At 52.5% G+C, this 22,390-nt stretch overlaps 1 protein-coding gene and 1 pseudogene across 2 annotated transcripts; one reads left to right on the top strand and one right to left on the bottom strand.

Moving 5' to 3' along the window:
* Window positions 1–1,160: 1,160 nt before the first annotated feature.
* LOC309446614 (olfactory receptor 14A16-like) lies at window positions 1,161–2,096 on the top strand (the record flags this gene model as incomplete). Its single annotated transcript, XM_082066480.1, has 1 exon — window positions 1,161–2,096. One exon carries the CDS (start codon window positions 1,161–1,163, stop codon window positions 2,094–2,096), a length of 936 nt encoding a protein of 311 aa, XP_081922606.1.
* Window positions 2,097–14,429: 12,333 nt separating this feature from the next.
* Window positions 14,430–15,343, bottom strand: LOC309446615 (olfactory receptor 14J1-like; annotated as a pseudogene). The gene has a single exon. The product of its transcript is annotated as an olfactory receptor 14J1-like (transcript).
* Between the last annotated feature and the right edge of the window lie 7,047 nt (window positions 15,344–22,390).

Raw genomic sequence — 22,390 nt, forward strand, 5'->3', positions numbered from 1 at the left:
GTGCCGGGCAGGGACTCTGCCGCCTGCCAGGGTCAGCGCTCAGCCTGCCCGGGAGATCCCATGGCAGCAGCTGTGGGGGGAAGGAGCGACCCCCGGCAGGGCAGGCAGGGAGCTTGTGGGGCTGAAGGGGGCTGTGTGGGTCAGGGCTGCTCAGAGCTCCAGATCCCCCCACAAACATGGCAGGGGGTCCTTCTGAACAAGGACATCAATACAGGAACAGCTGCAAGGGAAGGAGTCTGTGCTTTCAGTTTTCCACTCTGGGTTGTCTGGGTGTGCAGTGGGAGATGGGGATTTATTTCTCTCTTTGGAGAAGACACTGAGACCCCAGTTCTCGTTAGGACGTGTCTGAGCTGCTCCTGAGCCCCTGCACACACAGAGCTGCCCCTGGGCAGTGCCAGGAGGTGTGAGCAGGACAGAGCTGAGCACACAGCGGGTGGGACGGGGTCTGTGACACTGACAGGGAGCAGACCAGGGACAGACACACAGCTGCAGGCAGCACAGACATGGGCAGGGAGAGGGAGATGGACCACAAACGCTGGGGAGGGGATTCAGGACCCCCCTGCCATCCCCCGCAGTTCAGACACATTTCCCAGTGCAACCCCTGGTCTCCTCTCCTCCCCAGCAGACCCTCTGCCCCAAAGCCATGGGGTCCAGGTCACGAGTCTCCACCTCAGCAGCTGGACCTCCAGGTGAAGGGTTCCTGCAACGTGGCACACAAATAAGGTGCTAAAAGTACTTGCTCTCCGCTGTCACCACGTGAGTGGCAGCAGCACAGCCGGGTCAGGAGAAGGTTCCACAGCATGTCCGTCTGCCTTTCTGTCCTTGCTTTATTTTCTGGTAGCACCGCAGTGTCCTGTTTCTGCACCTGTCCCTGGTGCTCTTGCTCTCTGGGGTTGGGGTGGCACTGTGGGTCAGTTTTTGTTCTGACAGCAATTTAGGGGGTCTTGACGCAGAGGTGTGTTCATAGAAATTAGATGCCCAAGCTGCATTTAAACTGTGATGAACTGTTTTTCTCACTTGTTAGAAATAAAGAATGAGCTGAAACATCCCTCCATCAGGTTTTCCATGAGAAACAGTCTGTTTATTTTCCTCAGAGAAGTCTCCCCTAACTTGTCACTGTCTTTCCTTCTTGCACAGGTCCTCATGCCCACAGGCAGCAAATGTCCAACAGCAGCTCCATCACCCGGTTCCTCCTCCTGCCGTTCGCAGACACACGGGAGCTGCAGCTCTTGCACTTCTGGCTCTTCCTGGGCATCTACCTGGCTGCCCTCCTGGGCAACGGCCTCATCATCACCACCATAGCCTGGGACCAGCACCTCCACACCCCCATGTACTTCTTCCTGCTCAACCTCGCCCTCCTCGACCTGGGCTGCATCTCCACCACTGTCCCCAGATCCATGGCCAATTCCCTCTGGGACACCAGGACCATCTCTTTTTTGGGATGTGGTGCCCAAGTCTTTCTGTTTGTCTTTTTTGTTACAGGAGAGTATTGTCTCCTCACCATCATGTCGTACGACCGCTACGTTGCCATCTGCAAACCCCTGCACTACGGGACCCTCCTGGGCAGCAGAGCTTGTGTTCACATGGCAGCAGCTGCCTGGGCCACTGGGTTTTTCAATGCTCTGCTGCACACGGCCAATACATTTTCACTGCCCCTGTGCAAGGGCAATGCCCTGGGCCAGTTCTTCTGTGAACTCCCCCAGATCCTCAAGCTCTCCTGCTCACACTCCTACCTCAGGCAAATTGGGCTTCTTGTGGTCAGTGCCTGTTTAGGATTTGGGTGTTTTGTGTTCATTGTGGTGTCCTATGTGCAGATCTTGAGGGCCGTGCTGAGGATCCCCTCTGAGCAGGGACGGCACAAAGCCTTTTCCACCTGCCTCCCTCACCTGGCCATGGTTTCTCTCTTTGTCAGCACTGTCATATTTGCTCACCTGAAGCCCCCCTCCATCTCCTCCCCATCCCTGGACCAGGTGGTGGCTGTTCTGTACTCGGTGGTGCCTCCAGCAGTGAACCCCCTCATCTACAGCATGAGGAACCAAGAACTGAAAGTGGCACTGAAGAGGCCGATTCAATCATTTTTCTGTCAGCAACAGTAAGTTACCTGTGTCTCTTCAGAAGTGATTTCCAGTTCATCTCAGGACCCTCCTGTGCATTGAGCATTTCATCTGTGATAACCATGTTTGTCAAGGAATTTCTTCACCCACGGCATTTCTCCAGAGCAGTGACTCAGAGGCCTGTCTACCTGTTTCTGGGACCCTGGTACGGCTGGTGCCCTGTGTCAGATCTCTGTAATACAGGTGTGGACCCATTTTGAAATCACTGTATTTCTGAAATTGGGGCCATCTTTTTGAAACACCCTGCAAAAGGGGATTTCCTCAGTCTCAGTATTTGGAGCTTGGGCTCTTCTTCCAAAGCTGTGGTCAGCCTGAATAAATTTCCCCCACAAGGCCATGCTGCTGTACTTGTGTTTTTCATGGCTCAGGGGAGGACATGGGGCACCATGTTACGTCATGGTGCTGGTTTGAGTGTCCATCTGTGGGTGCCCAGTGTTCCTGGAGATGGTGAAGGACCTTCAGTGATCTGCCTTGGACTGTCTCGCTGTGGTTTCCAGGCACCACAGCCTGCTCCCTGTGCTCTGTGCTTCAGCAGGAGAATGAATGACCCACAGAACCCTATTTCTGCATTCCCCAGCTCAGGGCAGGCTGCTCTGTCACTGCGGTAGCAGGAGCAGCATGAAGAGCTCCTGGCCAGGAGTCGTGTGCTGGTGAGAGGGGCTGGCACAGGAGGGCTGCCAGCAACGGGTGTAAAGGATCTCTTGGAAACAAGAGCAGGGGACAAAGGGGGATGGCCTTGCTTCCATCATGCCATGGCTGGCCCCAGGCCTTAGGCTGATAGGCTGATCCTTATCCCTGTCCCAATCCATCTATCTATCCACCCATCTGTCCATCCATCCATCCCAGTTCTCCATCTGGGTGAGCTGCCCCATCACGTTTCTCATCCCAAAGAGATCACAGAATAATTTAAGTTGGGAGAGACTCTCAAGATCATTGAGTCCAATTATTAACCTAACTCTGGCACTAAACCATGTCCCTAAGAACCTCATCTATATGTCTTTTAAACACCTTCAGGGATGGTCACTCAACCACTCCTTGGGCAGCCTGTTCCAATGACTCACAAACTCTTCCATGAAGAAATTTTTCCTAATATCCAAACTGGATATTCCCAGGTGCAACTTGAAGCCGTTTCCTCTCCTTCTACCACTTGCTACATGGGAGAACAGACCAACACCCTCCATGTTACCACCTCTTTTCAGGTAGCTGTAGACAGCAATAAGGTCTCCCCTCAGCCTTCTTTTCTCCAGGCTGAACAGCCCCAGTTACCTCCACTGCTGCCCATCTGACTTGTTCTCCAGACACCTCACGAGCTTTGTTGCCCTTCTCTGAACTCACTCCAGCAACTCAAGGTCTTTCTTGTAGTGAGGGGCCCAAAACTGAACACAGGATTTGAGGTGCATCCTCACCAGTGCCAAGAACAGAGGGATGATCACTTGCCTGGTCCTGCTGACCACACTATTCCTGATGCATGCTGGGATGCTGGTGGCCTTCTTGGCCACCTGGGCACATGCTGGCTCATGTTCAGTCACTGTCCATCAACACCCCCAGGGCCTTTTCCATTGGGCGTATTTCCAGCCGCTCTTCCCTGAGCCCGTAGTGCTGCCTGGGGTTGTTGTGACCCAAGTTCAGGATACAGCACTTGGCATGAAATTGAACAAGTCCAAGTGTTGGATTGTTCACCTGGGATAGAGTAACACTGAGTGCAAGTGTAGATTGGGAGAGAACAGCTGGAGAGCAGCCCTGCAGAAAGGAATCTGGCGTGATGGTTGGCCACAGGGTCAATAGGAGCCAACACTGTCCCCCAGCAGTCAAGACAGTAACCCCCACCCTGGGGTGCATCAAACACAGCATGGCCATGCGATCAAAAGAGGTGAATATGCTGCTGTATTCAGCATTAGTGCAGCATCACCTTGAGAGCTGTGTGCAGTTCTGGGCCCCACATACTTTTACAACAAGGACGTAAAGGTCCTTGAATGCATCTAGACCATCCCCAAGCCCATTGGAGGCCCTTAGGAAGAGTTCCTCTCTCCAAATATCCAGCCCACCTTGTTGCTGTCTGAACAACCAGCAGAAACTGCCCATGGACCCTCATTCCAGACCCCATTTCCTCCACCCCATACAGGCAGTGCTCTCCCCCTTGGCACTGAGGTGGTTCCAGGGACCCAAGGACACTTGTAGGAGGAGATGTTCGGTGGGGATATGGTGTCCTTTAGTGCTCCTCATGGTACTTCCTGCTGGGCTTCGTGCCACTGGTCACAACCCTCTGAGCCTGGATTATCAGCCAGTTCTCAGTGGTGCTAAACAGGAACATGCCCATGAGCACATTGGGCTGCACTGGGAGGAGCGTGGCCACCCAGACAAGGGCAGTTTTTGTCCATCGTGACTCAGCACTGGTGTGGTCACATCTGGAGCCGTGTGTCCCAGTGTGAGGTTGCCCATTCTGGAGGAACGGGAGGAGCTGTCCTGTGGCCAGAGAAAGTCTGGGTCATGTGTGGACATGCTGAGAGACCCAAACTTCTTTAGCCTGGTGAAGTGGAGCCTGAGGAAACGTGCTGGTTTTACTGAAATTGAGTTAATTTTCTTCATGCATTTTGAACCTGTCTCCTTCACAGCCAGTACAGTCTTTTGTTTAGATTTACTGTGAGAATAATGAGATAACGCTGCTTCTTCCCTGGGATAGAGTTCATTTTTTCTTTTAACAGCTTTACAGTGTTTGCCATTTGCTATGAAAGGAATGTCAGAACTCACTGATTTCTTGGCTGTTGTCAGGGAAACCAAGGACTTCTTTGGCCATCAAGCTGCAGATGCAGATTGGCAGGAGAGGACACAGACATGACAGCACGTGGATTGACGTGCAGGCTGATCAATTAAATACTGCCTATGATTAGCGTCATGCTCAGTCTAAAGCTGGAGCCGGCTTTTAGGGCTTGTTACATCCGTTACTTTGGGTTTTCCAGCTGGTTTGGTCAGTTCCATTCAGAAGTTTCATTCTGTCAGGAGTTCGATGTCAGTTCGGCCTTTTGCCGTTCTGCCATTTTGCCGTTGGCCTTTGGGCCTTTCTGCCTGTTGCCCTTTTGCTCTCTCTTGCTGGGATGGGCTGTTCAGGACCAAGGTGCTCCCTTCTGCAGGACTGGCTGCTCCGTGTGACTGGAGTTACACAGGGGGTAGCACTGAGTATATTTTCTTAATTTAATTTATCTATTTCTATTTAATTTACCTGGACTATTGTCAGTGAAACCAAAGACTTCTCTGGAGAGCAGCTGCAGGTGCAAACTGGTAAGAGGAGGCACAGACAGGACAGTACCTTGATTGACATCCAGGTCAATCAACAACTATTCTCTACCATTAGTGTCATGCTAGGTATAAAGCTAGAGATGCCTTTTCCAGACTGTTAATTTTGGTTTTCCGGCTACTTTGCTTAGCTCTGTTTGGAAGTTCCATTCTATTGGGAGTTCAGTGTTAGTTCAGTTTTATGATGTTTTGCTGTTTTTCAGTTGGCCCTTGGGCCTCTCTGCCTTTTGCACCTGTACTATCTCTTGCTGGGATCAGCTGTTCAGGACCAGGGTGCTCTCTTCTTTTGGGCTGCCTGTTCAGCACAACTGGAGTCATGTGGGGGATTGCACTGAGTGTCATATATTTTACTTTATGTATATCTTAGTATATTATTATTATTAGTGTATTATTTCTATTGTCTTTTTATATTTTTTCTAAACACACAAGTTTCTCCCTCCCCATTCAGTTCTCTCCCTTATCCCACCTGGGGCCTGGGAGCAGGATGTGAGCAGCTCTCATGGTCTTGGTTGGTGGCTGTGGTAAAACCATGACAAGAAAGGGCAGTAGTAGCTTCAGAAATCTTGAAAATCACTTTCCAAGATGGTGTCAATATTTAATGTTTTTTGTTGTTCTTGGGAAACAGCATGAGAAAGGAAAACCATTAGAAACTGCAGCTCTGGAGGTTCAGAGTGGAGCTCAGGATAAAGAAATGTCATTCTGAGCGCAGTGCTGTGGTCATTCAGAAGGACTCTGGATCAGCTATGACTTTGTGTTTCAAGGAACAGCTGGTGAGGATGGAGAGACAGCAGCACAGGTGGGGACACACTGGGGTGAGAACAAGGTGGGGAAGCTCATGGGGTGTCTGCAGCCTGTGGGGAAACAGCCACAGTTCTGGGACAGTGCAGGATGGGCCATGGTGGAGATGGCCAAGGGCGCTGGCAAGGCTGGATGTCCCTGAAACAGCCAAGGTCTTTGTCCCCTTGGCTATAGCTGGTGCCCCTGCTACCGAGGCCTGAGAGGAAACACATGGTTGTCATGGCCATGGCACCCCATTGCCTCCTTGCACCCCCAGGGAGTGTCACACCATTGTCCTGCACTGGGCATCGCACTCCCCACAGCCCCAGGAAGAGACCTGAGCCACACGTGAGGGACAGGATCTCCCTTCCCAGGGGCAGGGGCTCGAGGCTTGGCCATTGACCTTCATCAGACAAGCCAAGGGCTTTCTCAGCATCAGAGCTGCTGCACTTTGCCTTTGCCTGATGCAATCACTGCCTCCAATTATCTGCTCTAACGAGTCCCTGGGGAGGCTTTGTCAGTAACAGCCCTCAGTGGGGCCCATTAATGCTTCAAGGTACTTAGGAGTTTGGAGTTTGCTTCTGGCTTGGACTTCTTGAGCAGATTCTTCAGTCTGTGCTTGGTATCTGAGGTTCATGGACTCAGCACCAAATATGCCACGGGGCTCATTAAAACACAGAAAACCCTAACGAGCGATGTTTATTTCCGTAATTATCTTTAAACCTTCCAGACTTGTAGAACTAATTGGAGAGGTTTCAATGGGACACTTGATGAAGATTTCAAAGAAGATTTCATAAAAGAGGGTTTTTTCTTTCAAGGGAATTTTCTATCATTTTTCAGTGTATAGAAGTAGTGACAGCAGCATTCTACACTGGACATTGATCCCGAGGGTCTCCTGAAGACATCTGGACAGGCAGGAGAACAGTCCCTTGAGGCTGGACACTGTACGGACAACCTGGCTCCTCACCCCCACCCCCAGTCTGCCGGTTCCTTCATTGGCCACCAGAGATTGCATCACTTTTCCTACATCAGACTTCTCCACCGAGCTCTGCAGAGATGCTGCAGCTCCTGTGCACCAGCTCCACCTGCTCTCCTGGGCAAACACTGCACAGTTCAATAAACAGCAAAACACTTTCCTCAGCTGTGTGTGTAAGCTGGATCTGATGAGGTCCAGCATCCACAAGGGACACCCACACAAGAACTGGTTTAGACAGAGAGATAGGAGAGTACAGAAATAAACACAATGAACGTGTTGACTGCCATGTTAATTAGAGCCCTGAAGAATGGGGCAAGTTTGTAACTCCCTGAAGCTCAAAGCAGAAACCAGACAGTTGAGAGGCCACTGAATGACCAAAGAGCAAGTGGAGGAGAAACCTGAGAGCACTGGGAAGGGCAAACGTCCAGACAGTGCTGGAAAGTTGTCCTTTGACAGGGACATTTAATCAGGAGAGGTGGGAACTCCTGAATGACGAGGTAGATTAAATCATAGAGTGTTGGTTATAGAAGTACAGGGGAAGACCAGTATTTCTTCTCCTACCCTTAGTGCACTTCTCCATAATTCATTTTTTGGCTTTTTTTCTTTTAAATTTTAATATGTTAAAAAAACAACTAAACAAAGATCTCCAATCAAACAAACAAACCAACCAAATAAAATAAACAAAAAAAAACAAAGCAAAAAAACCCTCAAACCAATTAAACAATAACAACAACCAAAACCAAAACCAAAACAGCAAGAAAAACAACAAAACAAACCACAAACAAAACAACAACAATAAAGTGCATGTTTCCAGACAAACACCAGTCATCAGCTGTCTCACCATAAACAGCCAGTGTCATTTTAGGGGCCCAGTGTACCTGAGGTGCTGGCCTGGGATTGGCATCTATCACACAGGACCTGGGGAGACCAGAGCACCTTGCAGTGCAGGTGAAGCCTTGGCAGGTGTTCCCGGGGCATCTACACTGGCACCAGGTGTTTGTGTCCCTGGAGCTGAAGACATTTGCTTCCTAAATTCATGCCCAGTTTTGGAGAACTCTTTACTTTCCAAAGAAAAGAAACTCCCCTACAAAGACTTGAAAATAAATAAATAAATAAACAAACAAACAAACAAATAAATAAATAGTATGTTTACACCTTACTTTGCTTTGGATCTTTGTCTTCAGTTCTTCTTAGTTTAACTTTCATTGACATCAACTGACATCTGATGGGCCTGCAGGCATGAAGCCAAGATCATGTTGTGTCTTGCACAGCGCCCCATGCCCTCTGAACCTTCCCTGCCCAGGACTCCTCACACGTCGCCCAGAGCGAGTCACACTGAGGGGTTGGCTGGTTCACTGGCTGAGATGTCGGTTTAGATGGTCACCTACAGCACAGGTGAATCCTGCCCCATCATCGCCTGCTCTGCTCCAGTTAGAAACAGAGCCCAACATCACAATGGGATCATGAGAGAACTGAGGTTGAAGGGGCCTCAGGAGTCTGCAGTCCAACCTGTCACCAACTGGGTCACACCAAGGTGTTCAAGCCTTGATTCAATCAGAGCTTTAGCAGGACTAGAGAAGCGATCATCCCTTTGTATTGGGCACTGGTGAGGCTGCACCTTGAATCCTGGGGTCAGTTTTAGGCCCCTCATGGCAAGGAAGACGTTGAGGTGCTGGAGAGAGTTCAGAGGAGGGTGACAAGGCTGGTGAAGGGTCTGGAGCACCAGTCTGATGAGGAGTGGTTGAGGGAGCTGGGGCTGTTCAGCCTTGAGAACAGGAGGCTGAGGGGAGACCTTGTCGCTGTCTACAACTACCTGAAAGAGGTTTTATCATGGAGGGTGTTGGTCTCTTCTCCCAAGTAGCAAGTGATAGGACAAGAGGAAATGGCCTCAAGTTGCACAAGGGGAGGTTTAGATTGGATATTAGGAAAAAAATTTTCAGGGAAAGGGTTTTGAAGCAATGGAGCAGACTGCCCAGTGAGGTTGTGGAGTCCCCATCACTGAAGGTGTTTAAAACACAGATAGATGGGGCTCTTAGGGACATGGTTTAGTGCCAGAATTAGGTTATGGTTGGACTCGATGATCTTAAGGGTCTCTTCCAACCATAATTATTCTATGATTCCATGATAAGTCATTTTTTATATTTTCTTTTTCAGAGGACCATGCAGCCTCCCTGAGAGCCAGGACTTTTCTGAGGTGTTGGAGAGACGTCTCACGGTCACAACAGCCAGTTCCACCAGCCCCTGTCTGTCCCTTCGCAGACCAAACCTTTTCTCCATATCCCAACCTTCCAGGCGAGTTTCTGGACACAGCAAATGCTGTGCTGGTCTTCTGGGCCTGTTCAGAGAGAGCAGCTTGACAACATGTTGATGGGCTCTCTGTGCACCTCAAAGCTTTCTGGACCATTTTTCTCAAAGCTCCACTTGCGCCCAACCTTTCTGGTCCTTGAACTGTACATGAGGGGATGGAGCAGGAATGTGGGGAAGGTGTAGAAAAAAGGCTTTGCCAAACAGTCTTGTGAGGGCTGTTCTGGGCATCCCACAGTCAAGGATGAGGGTGCTGGAGAAAACAGTGGCAGTGGAGAGATGTCCAGGTGGAGAAGGCCTTGTGCCTGTCTACACTGGGGTAGAGCAGTGATGCATTCATGGGATGCCCATGTGAACAAGAAGGGGACAAATGGCTCTAAAATGCCTTCCAGCCAGTTCTTTACCCATCGCAGATACACCATCCAGGCCATGAGCTGCAGCTTCTCCAGGAGATGCTGTGGGATACGGTGTCAAAGGCTTTACTGCAGTCTAAGGACACAACACCCACAGCCTGTGTGGCGGATTCACTCCCCATGACAGACTCTCCCTCATCTGCTCAGCCGGTCACCTTGTCACAGAAGGAGATCAGGCTGGTCAAGCAGGACCTGCCTTTCATCAGGCCATGCTGATTGGGCCCGATTGCTCGTCTCGTGTGTGTGACCTCACAGTCCTTTCCCAGCCATGTTCCTGCTGCTGGCCAATCCCCTGCAGAGGCAGAAGTGACCTCACAGTCCCCTCCACAGCCATTGGTTCCTACTGGACTATGAGTTCTTGAGACACAAGTGACCACATGACATCATACCCACCATCACCCTCCTTGTGGTCCAGTGTGTGAGCAGATCAAACTAAGCTGCTTTCATCAAATGTATCCGATAGATTTCCTATCAAGGGTTTGAGTGGAGAAATGTTCCTCAGAGGAGCTGCTGTATTTACTCTGGGGAATTTTATATCTCTGCTTCTGCCTCTGATTTTTTGTTCTCCTTCCTCTGTCTATTCTGACGTGAAAGAGCTCTCCAAGGAAAAGATTCATGGAATCCTACAATAACACAGGTTGGAAGAGACCCCTGAACACCATCTCTGTCCCACTGACCTTTATGGCACCCCAAGGAATAGCTGATGGCATTTGTGTTCCCTTGGGTTCGTCTCACCGCATGCACACAGTGGACATGCGCATGTGTATGTTTACAACTCATCCGTACAGTGAAAACATGGGCTTTTGACCTAGTATTTCATAGAATCATAGAATGTCCTGAGTTGAAAGAGACCCACGAGGATCATGGAGTCCAACTTCTGTCCCTGCACAGGACACCCCAGAGGTCACCTTGTGTGTCTGAGGACGTTGTCCAGTCTCTTCTTGAACACTGTCAGGTTGGGGCCGTGACACCTCCCTGGGGAGCCTGTTCAGTGTCCAGCACCTCTGGGTGAAGAACCTTTTCCTCATGTCCAACCTAAACCCCCCTGGCACATCTTCTGCCATTCCCTTGGGTTCTGTCATTGGTCACGACAGAAAACAGATCAGTCCCTTCCCTTCCTTCTCCCTTGTAAGGAAGCTGTAGCCACCATGAGGTCTCCTTTGAGTCTTTTCTTCAGCTCTGATGCTCAGAAACCCCTTCGTTTGCTTTCTGAAGCAGAAAGGAGAAGCCATGACCTGCAGGCAATGGGAAGGGGGGTCCTGTCCCTCACACACGGCTCAGGGCTCTTCCTGGGACCGTGGGATGTGGGTGTGCAAGGCCCAGGGAAGGACAACACTGAGACAACAACTTCCAGCTTCTCCATGGGGCTGCAAGGAGGCAGTGAGGCTCCAGTGCCATGAGCACAACATGTCTTCTCCTGGGCCTCAGTGGCAGAGACAACTGCCATGGCCAAGGGGACAGAGACCTGGGATCTATGGGTCCCTTCCAGCCTTACAGCGCCCTTTGCCATCTCCACCACAGGCTGTTCTACACGGTCCTGCCCCTGCCCCTCTTTCCCTGCAGGCTGCAGACACCCATCTCGCTTCCCCACCTGCTCTCAGCCCAGCATTTCTGCACCTTCACTGCTGTGTCTGCACCCTCACTGGCTGCTCTTTGGAACACAAACCATGGGCTGATCCAGCTCCATCTGGGTGAGCTCTTGCCCCACAGCACTGCCCTTCCGTGACATTTCTTACTCCTCATATCCAGTCTCCATCATCGAAGTTGCACGTTGTGAGTTATTTTTTATCTCTCTTGTTTTTTTCTGCTTCTAAGGAAAACTCAACGATCTCAAAAATTGTTCTTCAAGCAGGGAACCCAACCTGTTATGCTTCTTGTGGTCTTTTACCTGACAGAAGGCAAGTAACCTCACCATGATCTTCTAAATCCCACGACTGCTGCTGGACTTTCAGCTTCTCTGACAGACACGACCATGTTCCTGCTGCTGTCCTGTCATGTTCTCAGGTGGGATGGACATGACAACTCATCACAGCCACTCATTTCTGACTGGATTATGAGTTTCTGAGACACAACTGACCTCATAATACCACACCCATCCATTCCCCTCCTTAGCACCCCAGACCTGACCAAGACTGAAGCGTGTTCTACACAGTCCTACACCTGCCCCTCTTTCCCTGCAGGCTGTAGACACACATCCCACTTCTTCGCCTTGCCTGAAGAGAGCCCTTGTCTTACTCATCTTGTCTCCCTATCCTGCTCAAGGCTTGGTGAACCATGGGAGGTTGTTTGTGGCCTCGACCCACCTTTTCATCACCCTCAAAAGAGCTGAAATCCCACTCTACAGGAGGATGTGTCCAATCCCCTCCCCAGGGACAGAGGCAGGTTGACCAACGTGCAATTCTCCCAATACCTGTTCCGGCCTTTCTTGAACATGGCTTTGATGTCTGCCTTTTCCAAAGACCCCAGAACCTCTCTGATTACCCTGGTTCTTCTGAGGTCACAATCCAGAATAACAGGCAATGGTGAGGTAGCAGACTGGAGCACTTGCAATGATCCTAAGGCAGACGAGATGAATCTCATTGGGCAGTGGGGTTTGTTCCCGGAGTCACACACAGAAATGTCAGTATCTGTCAGATGTCCACATCTGAGTTGGCCTCATGGACTCCTTATGCACCCAGGGATGTTCAGAGACAGAGTCTGTCACTTTTACACAGAGGCACTGGCCTCCTGTTGCCACTCCAAAAGGACAGGAGACACCTCAGCCCTGTGGTGTGTCATCCATGTCCCACGTCATGAGGAATGGACACAGGGACCTCAGTTCAAGGAAGTACAATTGCTGCATTCAGGAGATTTCCTATGGGATGTTCCTCCCAACATGAAGTGACCTCAAGACCTTGTCTGTGCCACAGGCCTTCATGGATCCCCAAGGAATAGTGATGATGTTTGTGCTCACTTGTGTTCATGTCACCTCACGTACACGATGCACATGCTCACTTCTCATCTGTTGTCCTGGTTTAGTTAAAAACAAGTTTCTCTTTTAGTGAATTTGCCTGTCAGCTAAAGCTTCATATTAGCTGCATTTTTCTGGAAAGTCAGACACATGTTTTGGTAAACCTAGCAATGGAATGCGAGGTCACTGAAAAGGACAGATGTACATCTTGCGAGAGGGGCAACGAGAAAACAGGTGACCAGAAACTGACCAACAGAGTATAGCATCCCATTCACGTGAATACTTCATGTAAAAGTGGGAGGTCATGAGGATCTCACCCCTTTTCCTTCTGGCCAACATTAGGAGAAGACCTTGCTAGTATTCCCTGAAAACTGAGGCCTAGTGATTGAATCCAGCTCCAGTTGGCTGCAGAGTCCAGTCCAGAACTTCGGGTGCCGGCCCCTCATCTGCATGAGCAGTTGCTGGGACTTTCAAGATTGGTTTTATATATTTTGTATTATTTTCTCTATTTTTATTGGTAGCATTAGTAAAACATCTTTAATTTTTCCAACTCTCTTCTCTCTGTCCTTCTTTCTTTCCCAACCACCTGTCCTGAGTGGGAAGTGGGGAGAGGAAGGGACTGAAGAAGGAAGGGGGAGGAGAGGGCGCTAACACCCACATCTGCCACGGTTGCCATCCCGCAATCCAAACCTCAACACCTGTATAAAGCAAACATGGACTGCTGAACTACTCATTCAATGTCCCTCTGTGGAGGGAAGAACAACCTCTGTGGGTGAGAGGCCAGTGCTGGAAGTGGTGGTTGTGAGGGGCCAGTCCATGGTGATTGACCTGAGGCTCCTTCCATGGGGTGTCCAGTGCACAGGGGCACAGCCCAGCCCCTGCTCTGCTGGTCCTGCAGGTCTCTGGCAGGAGCCTGGCTGTGAGAGGACACTGCTGTGTGCCAGCCCTGCACACACACACTGCTCAGCTGTACACTGGTGTTTCATCTGTGGGTGACTTTTGTAGGAATATGCTTGAAACTTTGCAAGAAGATATAAACCATCATGCACTGCCCTGAGGAGATCACCTTTCTATCTGGAAAGGCTGTTCTGAGGCCAGCTCTGTCACCGCAGTGCCCATTGCCTGTCCCTGCCTGTGCCCACAGGACTGACACACAGCAGGACGGTGACCAAGCTGCCCGAGCACTCAGGCCTTGCACCAACACAAGGATGAGAAGGAGAGTGTGGGAGTGGAACAAGAACAGCTCTGGAAGAACAAGCGCTGCTGCTCCCTGGCAGGGCTGCCATGATGGACTCTTTTCCCCTCCTCCCATGGACAGGAACTGTCCCTGCAACTCCAAAAGGCCTTGCAGGAAGGATATAGTGAAAATCAAGTCATACAGGACCCTTTACTTTGTTTAAATACACACAGATCACGGCTCCTCATTTACACAACCAGGGGTTATAAAAGAAAAGAAGAAAGTGATTTAGAAAGGGGATGACAACATTATCAGAATAAAAAATGCCAACAAGAACAGCAAATACAGATGATAAGCTGGACCTGTAACAAGTTACATTACAACTTCTATGTAGAAGCAGATGAGCAGTTTATTGCTTCAGAAAACACTAAGATATGAGTTTCCACAGAGCATCCTTGAGCTCCTGGTTCCTCATGCTGTAGATGAGGGGGTTCACTGCTGGAGGCACCACCGAGTACGGAACAGACACCACCAGGTCCAGCCATGGGGAGGAGATGGATGGGGGCTTCAGGTGGGCAAACATGACAGTGCTGACAAACAGGGAGACCACGGCCAGGTGAGGGAGGCAGGTGGAAAAGGCTTTGTGCCGTCCCTGCTCAGAGGGGATCCTCAGCACGGCCCTCAAGATCTGCACATACGACACCACAATGAACACAAAACAGCCAAAACCGATTATCAGACTAAACACAATAAGCCCAAGTTCCCTGAGGTAGGAGTGTGAGCAGGAGAGCCTGAGGATCTGGGGGATTTCACAGAAGAACTGGCCCAGGGCATTGCCCTTGCACAGGGGCAGTGAAAATGTATTGGCCGTGTGCAGCAGAGAATAGAGAAACCAGTGGCCCAGGCAGCTGCTGCCATGTGGACACAAGCTCTGCTGCCCAGGAGGGTCCCGTAGTGCAGGGGTTTGCAGATGGCAACGTAGCGGTCGTAGGACATGACGGTGAGAAGTGAATATTCTGCTGTAGCACAGGATAAGAAAAAAAAGAGCTGTGCAGCACATCCTGAGTATGAGATGGCCCTGGTGTCCCAGAGGGAATTGGCCATGGATTTGGGGACAGTGGTGGAGATGCAGCCCAGGTCGAGGAGGGCGAGGTTGAGCAGGAAGAAGTACATGGGGGTGTGGAGGTGCTGGTCCCAGGCTATGGTGGTGATGATGAGGCCGTTGCCCAGGAGGGCAGCCAGGTAGATGCCCAGGAAGAGCCAGAAGTGCAAGAGCTGCAGCTCCCGTGTGTCTGCGAACGGCAGGAGGAGGAACTGGGTGATGGAGCTGCTGTTGGACATTTGCTTTTCCTGAACATGGGACGCTGTCATGAGAAGAAAAAGACAGTGTGAACCCAGGGAAGTGTTCTCTGACCAAAATCAAACGAACTCCCATGGACCCTCCCCTGTCACACATAGACACCCTTTTGATTTTCTAGGAGAATATTCTTCAGCACTGTGGCTGCAGCCCTGCTTAGGGCTGGAAAATGTGCAACCAAGAGCAAGGCCTCTGCCCATGGGCCGTCGATAAGTCAGTCCAGCTGGGCAGAAGTGGGGACACAGGAATGGTGGGGACAATCTTGGTTCTGCTAATACAGAAGGGCTACCAGCACTTGCTGTCCCAGTGATAGGGAACAGAGATGGTGAAGGCAGTTTAGGAGTTCCAGGTTTTTTTACAGCTCCCCCCATATTCACTGCAGAGTGTTGTTGGATGTCAGAAACCCTCAGCATTTCTGCTGCACTCAGGGAGAACAGAGCGAGTCCTGCGAGACCAGAGGGTGCCTGTGGGTCAGTGCAGAGTGAGGGCAGCTGCTCTGTCCCTCTGTCTTGCTCCAGCTGCCCTGGGCTGGCACCTTTCTGAGATGGGGGCTGATCACACTCCCATGTTACCCTGAAAAGCCACCAGGCACTGCTGAAAGCAGAGGGATCCACCTCAGACCATGACAGGTCTCACCCTTTCCTAAGGTCTCAGCACACAACGTTTAGTCCTCGACACACACGGCTCATTCCCCAGCCCCACAGACTGCATTGCCCACAGCCCACAGGTCAGAGCAAAGCTGGCACACGTGTGCCCATGGACACACCTGCAGGAAAGGACCCACAAGATCAGGCTGTGACTCTGCAGCTGAAACTGCCATCCCCAGAGAGCCTGACAGCAAGAACAAGATCCCAACAGCAGTGACCCAGAGCAGGGGAGCGAGAAGGAAAATGCGGTGAGGGTGGGTGTGAGAGAGGCCAGGGCAGAGGCAGCCGGGCACTCAGACAGCGTCACCCTTCCCCAGCTGTGCAGCCACCTCCCAGACACCAACACTGCCGGGCAGCTGCTCTCAGCCCCTGTGCTCTGCAGAGGAACTGCAGCTCTGGCTGCACAGGAGCTGCTTCATGCCTTGGAGCCCCCGGCCCTGAGGGCAGAGGCTTTGCTGGGGGGGAGAGGAGGCCAGGGGGCTGCTCACAGCAGGGATCTGCACTGCAGGGGATCACAGGGACTTTTCTCTCTTCTCCCTCCCATAACAATTCCAGGTTTGGTTTCCATCATTTCTGATCATTTCCCTGCTGCCTGGAGATTCTCCCCTGGGAGGTGTTTCCCTGTCCATGTCTGTTCCCTGTCAGTGCTCACAGACCATCCCACCCTCTGTGCCCTCCCCCTGGCCCTACAGATCCTGCCTGTTCACAGGGCACTGCCTGGGGGCATCTTCCTGTCTGCAGGCTGGAAAACAGGTTACAGATTAAGTGTAAGGTGTCCAGCAAAGGTGATGCTGGTTCTGCATAGGCAGAGGAGAGGCAAGGCATGCCAGGATTCTCTTGAAGACCTACTGAAGTTCATGTGTCTCAAGTATTTGTTTAAAATTAAAACCTGCCTAATCACCACCCATTCCGCAGAGTAGGAGACTGAAAACATAGACTCAGGGAGGTTCCTTATCTTTGTAGTACTCTTTGTCGTCTTCTTCTCTTTGAAACCTCCTCTTGTCAAGATTCTGGAATGAGCTGGAGCAGTGAGCAGCCCCGACCCACGGAAAACCCAGCAGCAGAAGGACCCTGCCCTGCTGGGGGTCACTTCTTCCCCCCACAGCTTCTCCCCTCAGTGTTGCTGGGATCTCCCGGGCAGGCTGAGCGCTGACCCTGGCAGGCGGCAGAGTCCCTGCCCGGCACAGCCCTGGGGTGCAGGGACCCTGCTCTGCAGGACAGCCCTGGGCACCCATCCTGCACATTGACATTTGCACCCCACAGCCACCCTGGGGAGAACGCAGCATTCACATCTTGTCACTGACAGTGCAGAAGGCAACCCCTGCTCTGCAGCACATCCTCCCCTCTGATCAGAGAACCTCTGAGAGCTGCACTTACATCTCTCGCAGCCTCTGCAATGTGACAGCTTTCTGAGATCCTACCATGATTTGCAGATTCAATGCCCTGCAGCCACAGGCTTCATATCTGAGAGCATTTCATTTCCAGTGAACTCTCAGCATCCTCCCAGCCCAGACTGCGTTTCCCTCTCTGTGCCTGGCTCCTGTGCCCTCGGAGCTGCAGGCAGAGCCCTCAGCCCTGCTGCGTGTGCAGAGGAGCTGCTCCTGGGCAGAGCTGTCTCTCTGCAGCGCTGCTGCTGCCATGAGCTCCCTGTGTCCCAGGAGCCCAGCCCAGCTCAGCAGCACAGGAGCAGCCCATGATGTCCCTTTCTCTGTCCACTCTGGGCTCCATCGTGGTGTCCCTGGGGCTCCAATGGCACATCCTTTGAGACAACCTGAAGTAATCAGTAATGTTAGTTGTGTCTGCTCTGCAGAGATACTTATTGCCAGCATTGTATTCTTGCTAGTAAAAAATAAATTGGTATGAGAATATTCCAGGTGTGATCTCCCCAGGGCAGAGCAGAGGGGCAGGAGAACCTCTCTGACCTACTGACCACCCCCTTCTAACCCACCCCAGGTACCATTGGCTTCCTGGCCACAAGGGCCCAGTGCTGGCTCATGGTCACCCTGCTGTCCCCAGGACCCCTAGGTCCCTTTCCCCTACACTGCTCTTCCAGTAACCCCCCCTAACCCCTCCAGTGCCCCCAGTAATGCTCCCACTATCCCCTCCAGTGCGCCCAGAAATGCTCCCACTGACCCATCCAGTGCTCCCAGTATTTTTTCCAGTGCTCCCAGTAACCCCTCAAGTGCTCCCAGTAAGCCCTCCACTGCTCCCAGTAATACTCCCAATAATCCATCCAGTGCTCCCAGTAATACTCCCACTAACCCCTCCATTGCTCCCAGTAATGATGCCACTAACCCCTCCAGTGCTCCCAGTAACCCTCCAGTGCTCCCAGTAACAGCCATTAAACGCTCCAGTGCTCCCGGTAATACTCCCACTAACCTCTACAGTGCTCCCAGTAACCCTCACACTAGCCCCTCCAGTGCTCCCAGTAACTCCTCCAGTGTTCCCAGTAATGCTACCACTCACCTGTCCAGTGCCCCCAGTAACCCCCACTAACCCCTCCATTGCTCGCAGTAATCTTCCCAGTAACACCTCCAGTGCTCCCACTAACCCTCCAGTGCTCCCAGTAACCCCCAAAAACCCCTCCAGTGCTCCCAATAACCCTCCCACTCACCCCCCAGTACCCTCAGTAACACCCACTAACCCCTCCGGTGCTCCAGTAACCCCCACTAACCGCTCCAGTGCTCCCAGTAACCCCTCCAGTGCTCCCAGTAATGCTCCCACTAACCCCTCCAGTGCACCCAGTAACCTTCCAGTGCTCCCATTAAACCCCACTAACCCCTCCAGTGCTCCCATTACCCCCCACTAACCCCTCCAGTGCTCCCAGTAATGCTCCCACTCACCCCTCCTGTGCCCCCAGTAACCCCCACTAACCCCTCCAGTGCTCCCAGTAACTCCTCCACTGCTCTCAGGAATGTTCCCACTCACCCCTCCAGTGCCCTCAGTAACCCCCAGTAGCCCCTCCTGTGCTCCCAGTAATGCTCCCACTAACACCTCCAGTGCACCCAATAACCTTCCAGTGCTCTCTTTAAACCCCACTAACCCCTCCAGTGCTCCCATTACCCCCCACTAACCCCTCCAGTGCTCCCAGTAATGCTCCCACTCACCCCTCCTGTGCCCCCAGTAACCCCCACTAACCCCTCCAGTGCTCCCAGTAACTCCTCCACTGCTCCCAGTAATGTTCCCACTCACCCCTCCAGTGCCCCCAGTAACGCCCAGTAGCCCCTCCTGTGCTCCCAGTAATGCTCCCACTAACACCTCCAGTGCTCCCAGTAACCACTACAGTGCTCCCAGTAAACGTCCCACTGACCCCTCCAGTGCTCTCAGTAATGCTCCCAGTAACCCCTCCAGTGCTCCCAGTAATCCTCCCACTCAGCCCTCCAGTTCCCTCAGCAACCCCCACTAACCCCTCCATTGCTCCATGTAACCTCCACTAACCCCTCCAGTGCTCCCAGTAATGCTCCCGCTAACACCTTCAGTGCTCCCAGTAACCCTCCAGTGCTCCCAGTAACCCCACTAACCCCTCCAGTGCTCCCAGTAACCCCTCCAGTAGTCCCAGTTATGCTCCCACTACCCCTCCAGTGCTCCCAGTAACCACCACTATCCCCTCCAGTGCTCCCAGTAATGCTCCCACTAACCCGTCCAGTGCTCCAAGTAAATCCCACTAACCCCTCCAGTGCTCCCAGTAATGCTCCCACTAACCCCTCCACTGCTCCCAGTAACCCTTCAGTTCTCCCAGTAACCCCCATTAACCCCTCCAGTGCTCCCAATACCCCTCCCACTGACCCCTCCAGTGATCCCAGTAACACTCACACTAGCCTCTCCAGTGGTCCCAGTAACTCCTCCAGTGCTCCCAGTATACCGCAACTAACCCCTCCAGTGCCCCAGTAACCCCCACTTACCCCTCCAGTGCACCCAGTAATGCTCCCACTAACCTTTCCAGTGCTCCCAGTAACCCTCCAGTGCACCTAGTAAACCTCCAGTGCTCTCAGTAACCCCCACTAACCACTCTAGTGCTCCCTGGAATGCTCCCACTAACCCCTTCAGTACTCCCAGTAACCCCCACTAACCCCTCCGGTGCTCCCAGTAACCCCTCCATTAGTCCCAGTAATGCTCCCACGAACCCCTCCAGTGCTCTTCCAGTAACCACCATTAACCCCTTCAGTGCTCCCAGTAATGCTCCCACTCACCCATCCAGTGCTCACAGTAATGCTCCCACTAACCCCTCCACTGCTCCCAGTAATGCTCCCACTAACCCGTCCACTGCTCCCAGTAACCCTTCCAGTGCTCCCAGTAATGCTCCCACTCACTCCTCCATTACCCCCAGTAACCCCCACTAACCCCTCCGGTACTCCCAGTAACCCCTCCAGTGCTCCCATTAATGCTCCCACTAACCCGTCCAGTGCACCTAGTAACCCTCCAGTGCTCCCAGAAACCCCCACTAACCCCTCCAGTGCTCCCAGTAACCCCTACTAACCCCTCCAGTGCTCCCAGTAATGCTCCCAATCACTCCACCAGTGCTCATAGTAACCCCCAATACCCCCTCCAGTGCTCCCAGTAACCCCTCCAGTGCTCCCAGTAATGCTCCCACTAACCCCTCCAGTGCACCCAGTAACCTTCCAGTGCTCCCATTAAACCCCACTAACCCCTCCAGTCCTCCCATTAACCCCCACTACCCCTCCAGTGCTCCCAGTAATGCTCACACTAGCGCCTCCAGTGCTCCCAGTAACCCTCACTAGCCCCTCCTGTGCTCCTAGTAATGCTCCCACTAACACCTCCAGTGCTCCCAGTAACCCTCCAGTGCTCCCAGTAAGCCCCTCTACCCCCTCCCGAACTCCCAGTAACCGCCACTAACCCCTCCAGTGCTCCCAATAATGCTCCCACTCACCCACCCAATACCCCCAATAAATGCCACTAACCCCTCCAGTGCTCCCAGTAACCACCACTAACGCCTCCAGTGCTCCCAGTAATGCTCCCACTCACCCCTCCAGTGCTCCCAGTATACCCCCACTAACATCTCCAATGCTCCCAGTAATGCTCCCACTAACCCCTCCACTGCTCCATGTAACCCCCACTAACCCCTCCTGTGTTCCCTGTACTGCTCCCACTAACATCTCCAGTGCTTCCAGTAACCCTCCAGTGCCCCAAGTAAGCCCCTCTAACCCCTCCAGTGCTCCCAATACCCCTCCCACTGACCCCTCCAGTGATCCCAGTAACACTCACACTAGCCTCTCCAGTGGTCCCAGTAACTCCTCCAGTGCTCCCAGTATACCGCAACTAACCCCTCCAGTGCCCCAGTAACCCCCACTTACCCCTCCAGTGCACCCAGTAATGCTCCCACTAACTTTTCCAGTGCTCCCAGTAACCCTCCAGTGCACCTAGTAAACCTCCAGTGCTCTCAGTAACCCCCACTAACCACTCTAGTGCTCCCTGGAATGCTCCCACTAACCCCTTCAGTACTCCCAGTAACCCCCACTAACCCCTCCGGTGCTCCCAGTAACCCCTCCATTAGTCCCAGTAATGCTCCCACGAACCCCTCCAGTGCTCTTCCAGTAACCACCATTAACCCCTTCAGTGCTCCCAGTAATGCTCCCACTCACCCATCCAGTGCTCACAGTAATGCTCCCACTAACCCCTCCACTGCTCCCAGTAATGCTCCCACTAACCCGTCCACTGCTCCCAGTAACCCTTCCAGTGCTCCCAGTAATGCTCCCACTCACTCCTCCATTACCCCCAGTAACCCCCACTAACCCCTCCGGTACTCCCAGTAACCCCTCCAGTGCTCCCATTAATGCTCCCACTAACCCGTCCAGTGCACCTAGTAACCCTCCAGTGCTCCCAGAAACCCCCACTAACCCCTCCAGTGCTCCCAGTAACCCCTACTAACCCCTCCAGTGCTCCCAGTAATGCTCCCAATCACTCCACCAGTGCTCATAGTAACCCCCAATACCCCCTCCAGTGCTCCCAGTAACCCCTCCAGTGCTCCCAGTAATGCTCCCACTAACCCCTCCAGTGCACCCAGTAACCTTCCAGTGCTCCCATTAAACCCCACTAACCCCTCCAGTCCTCCCATTAACCCCCACTACCCCTCCAGTGCTCCCAGTAATGCTCACACTAGCGCCTCCAGTGCTCCCAGTAACCCTCACTAGCCCCTCCTGTGCTCCTAGTAATGCTCCCACTAACACCTCCAGTGCTCCCAGTAACCCTCCAGTGCTCCCAGTAAGCCCCTCTACCCCCTCCCGAACTCCCAGTAACCGCCACTAACCCCTCCAGTGCTCCCAATAATGCTCCCACTCACCCACCCAATACCCCCAATAAATGCCACTAACCCCTCCAGTGCTCCCAGTAACCACCACTAACGCCTCCAGTGCTCCCAGTAATGCT

The sequence above is a fragment of the Streptopelia decaocto genome, assembly GCF_964273445.1.
Source record: "Streptopelia decaocto genome assembly, chromosome: 15".
Taxonomy (NCBI): domain Eukaryota; kingdom Metazoa; phylum Chordata; class Aves; order Columbiformes; family Columbidae; genus Streptopelia; species Streptopelia decaocto.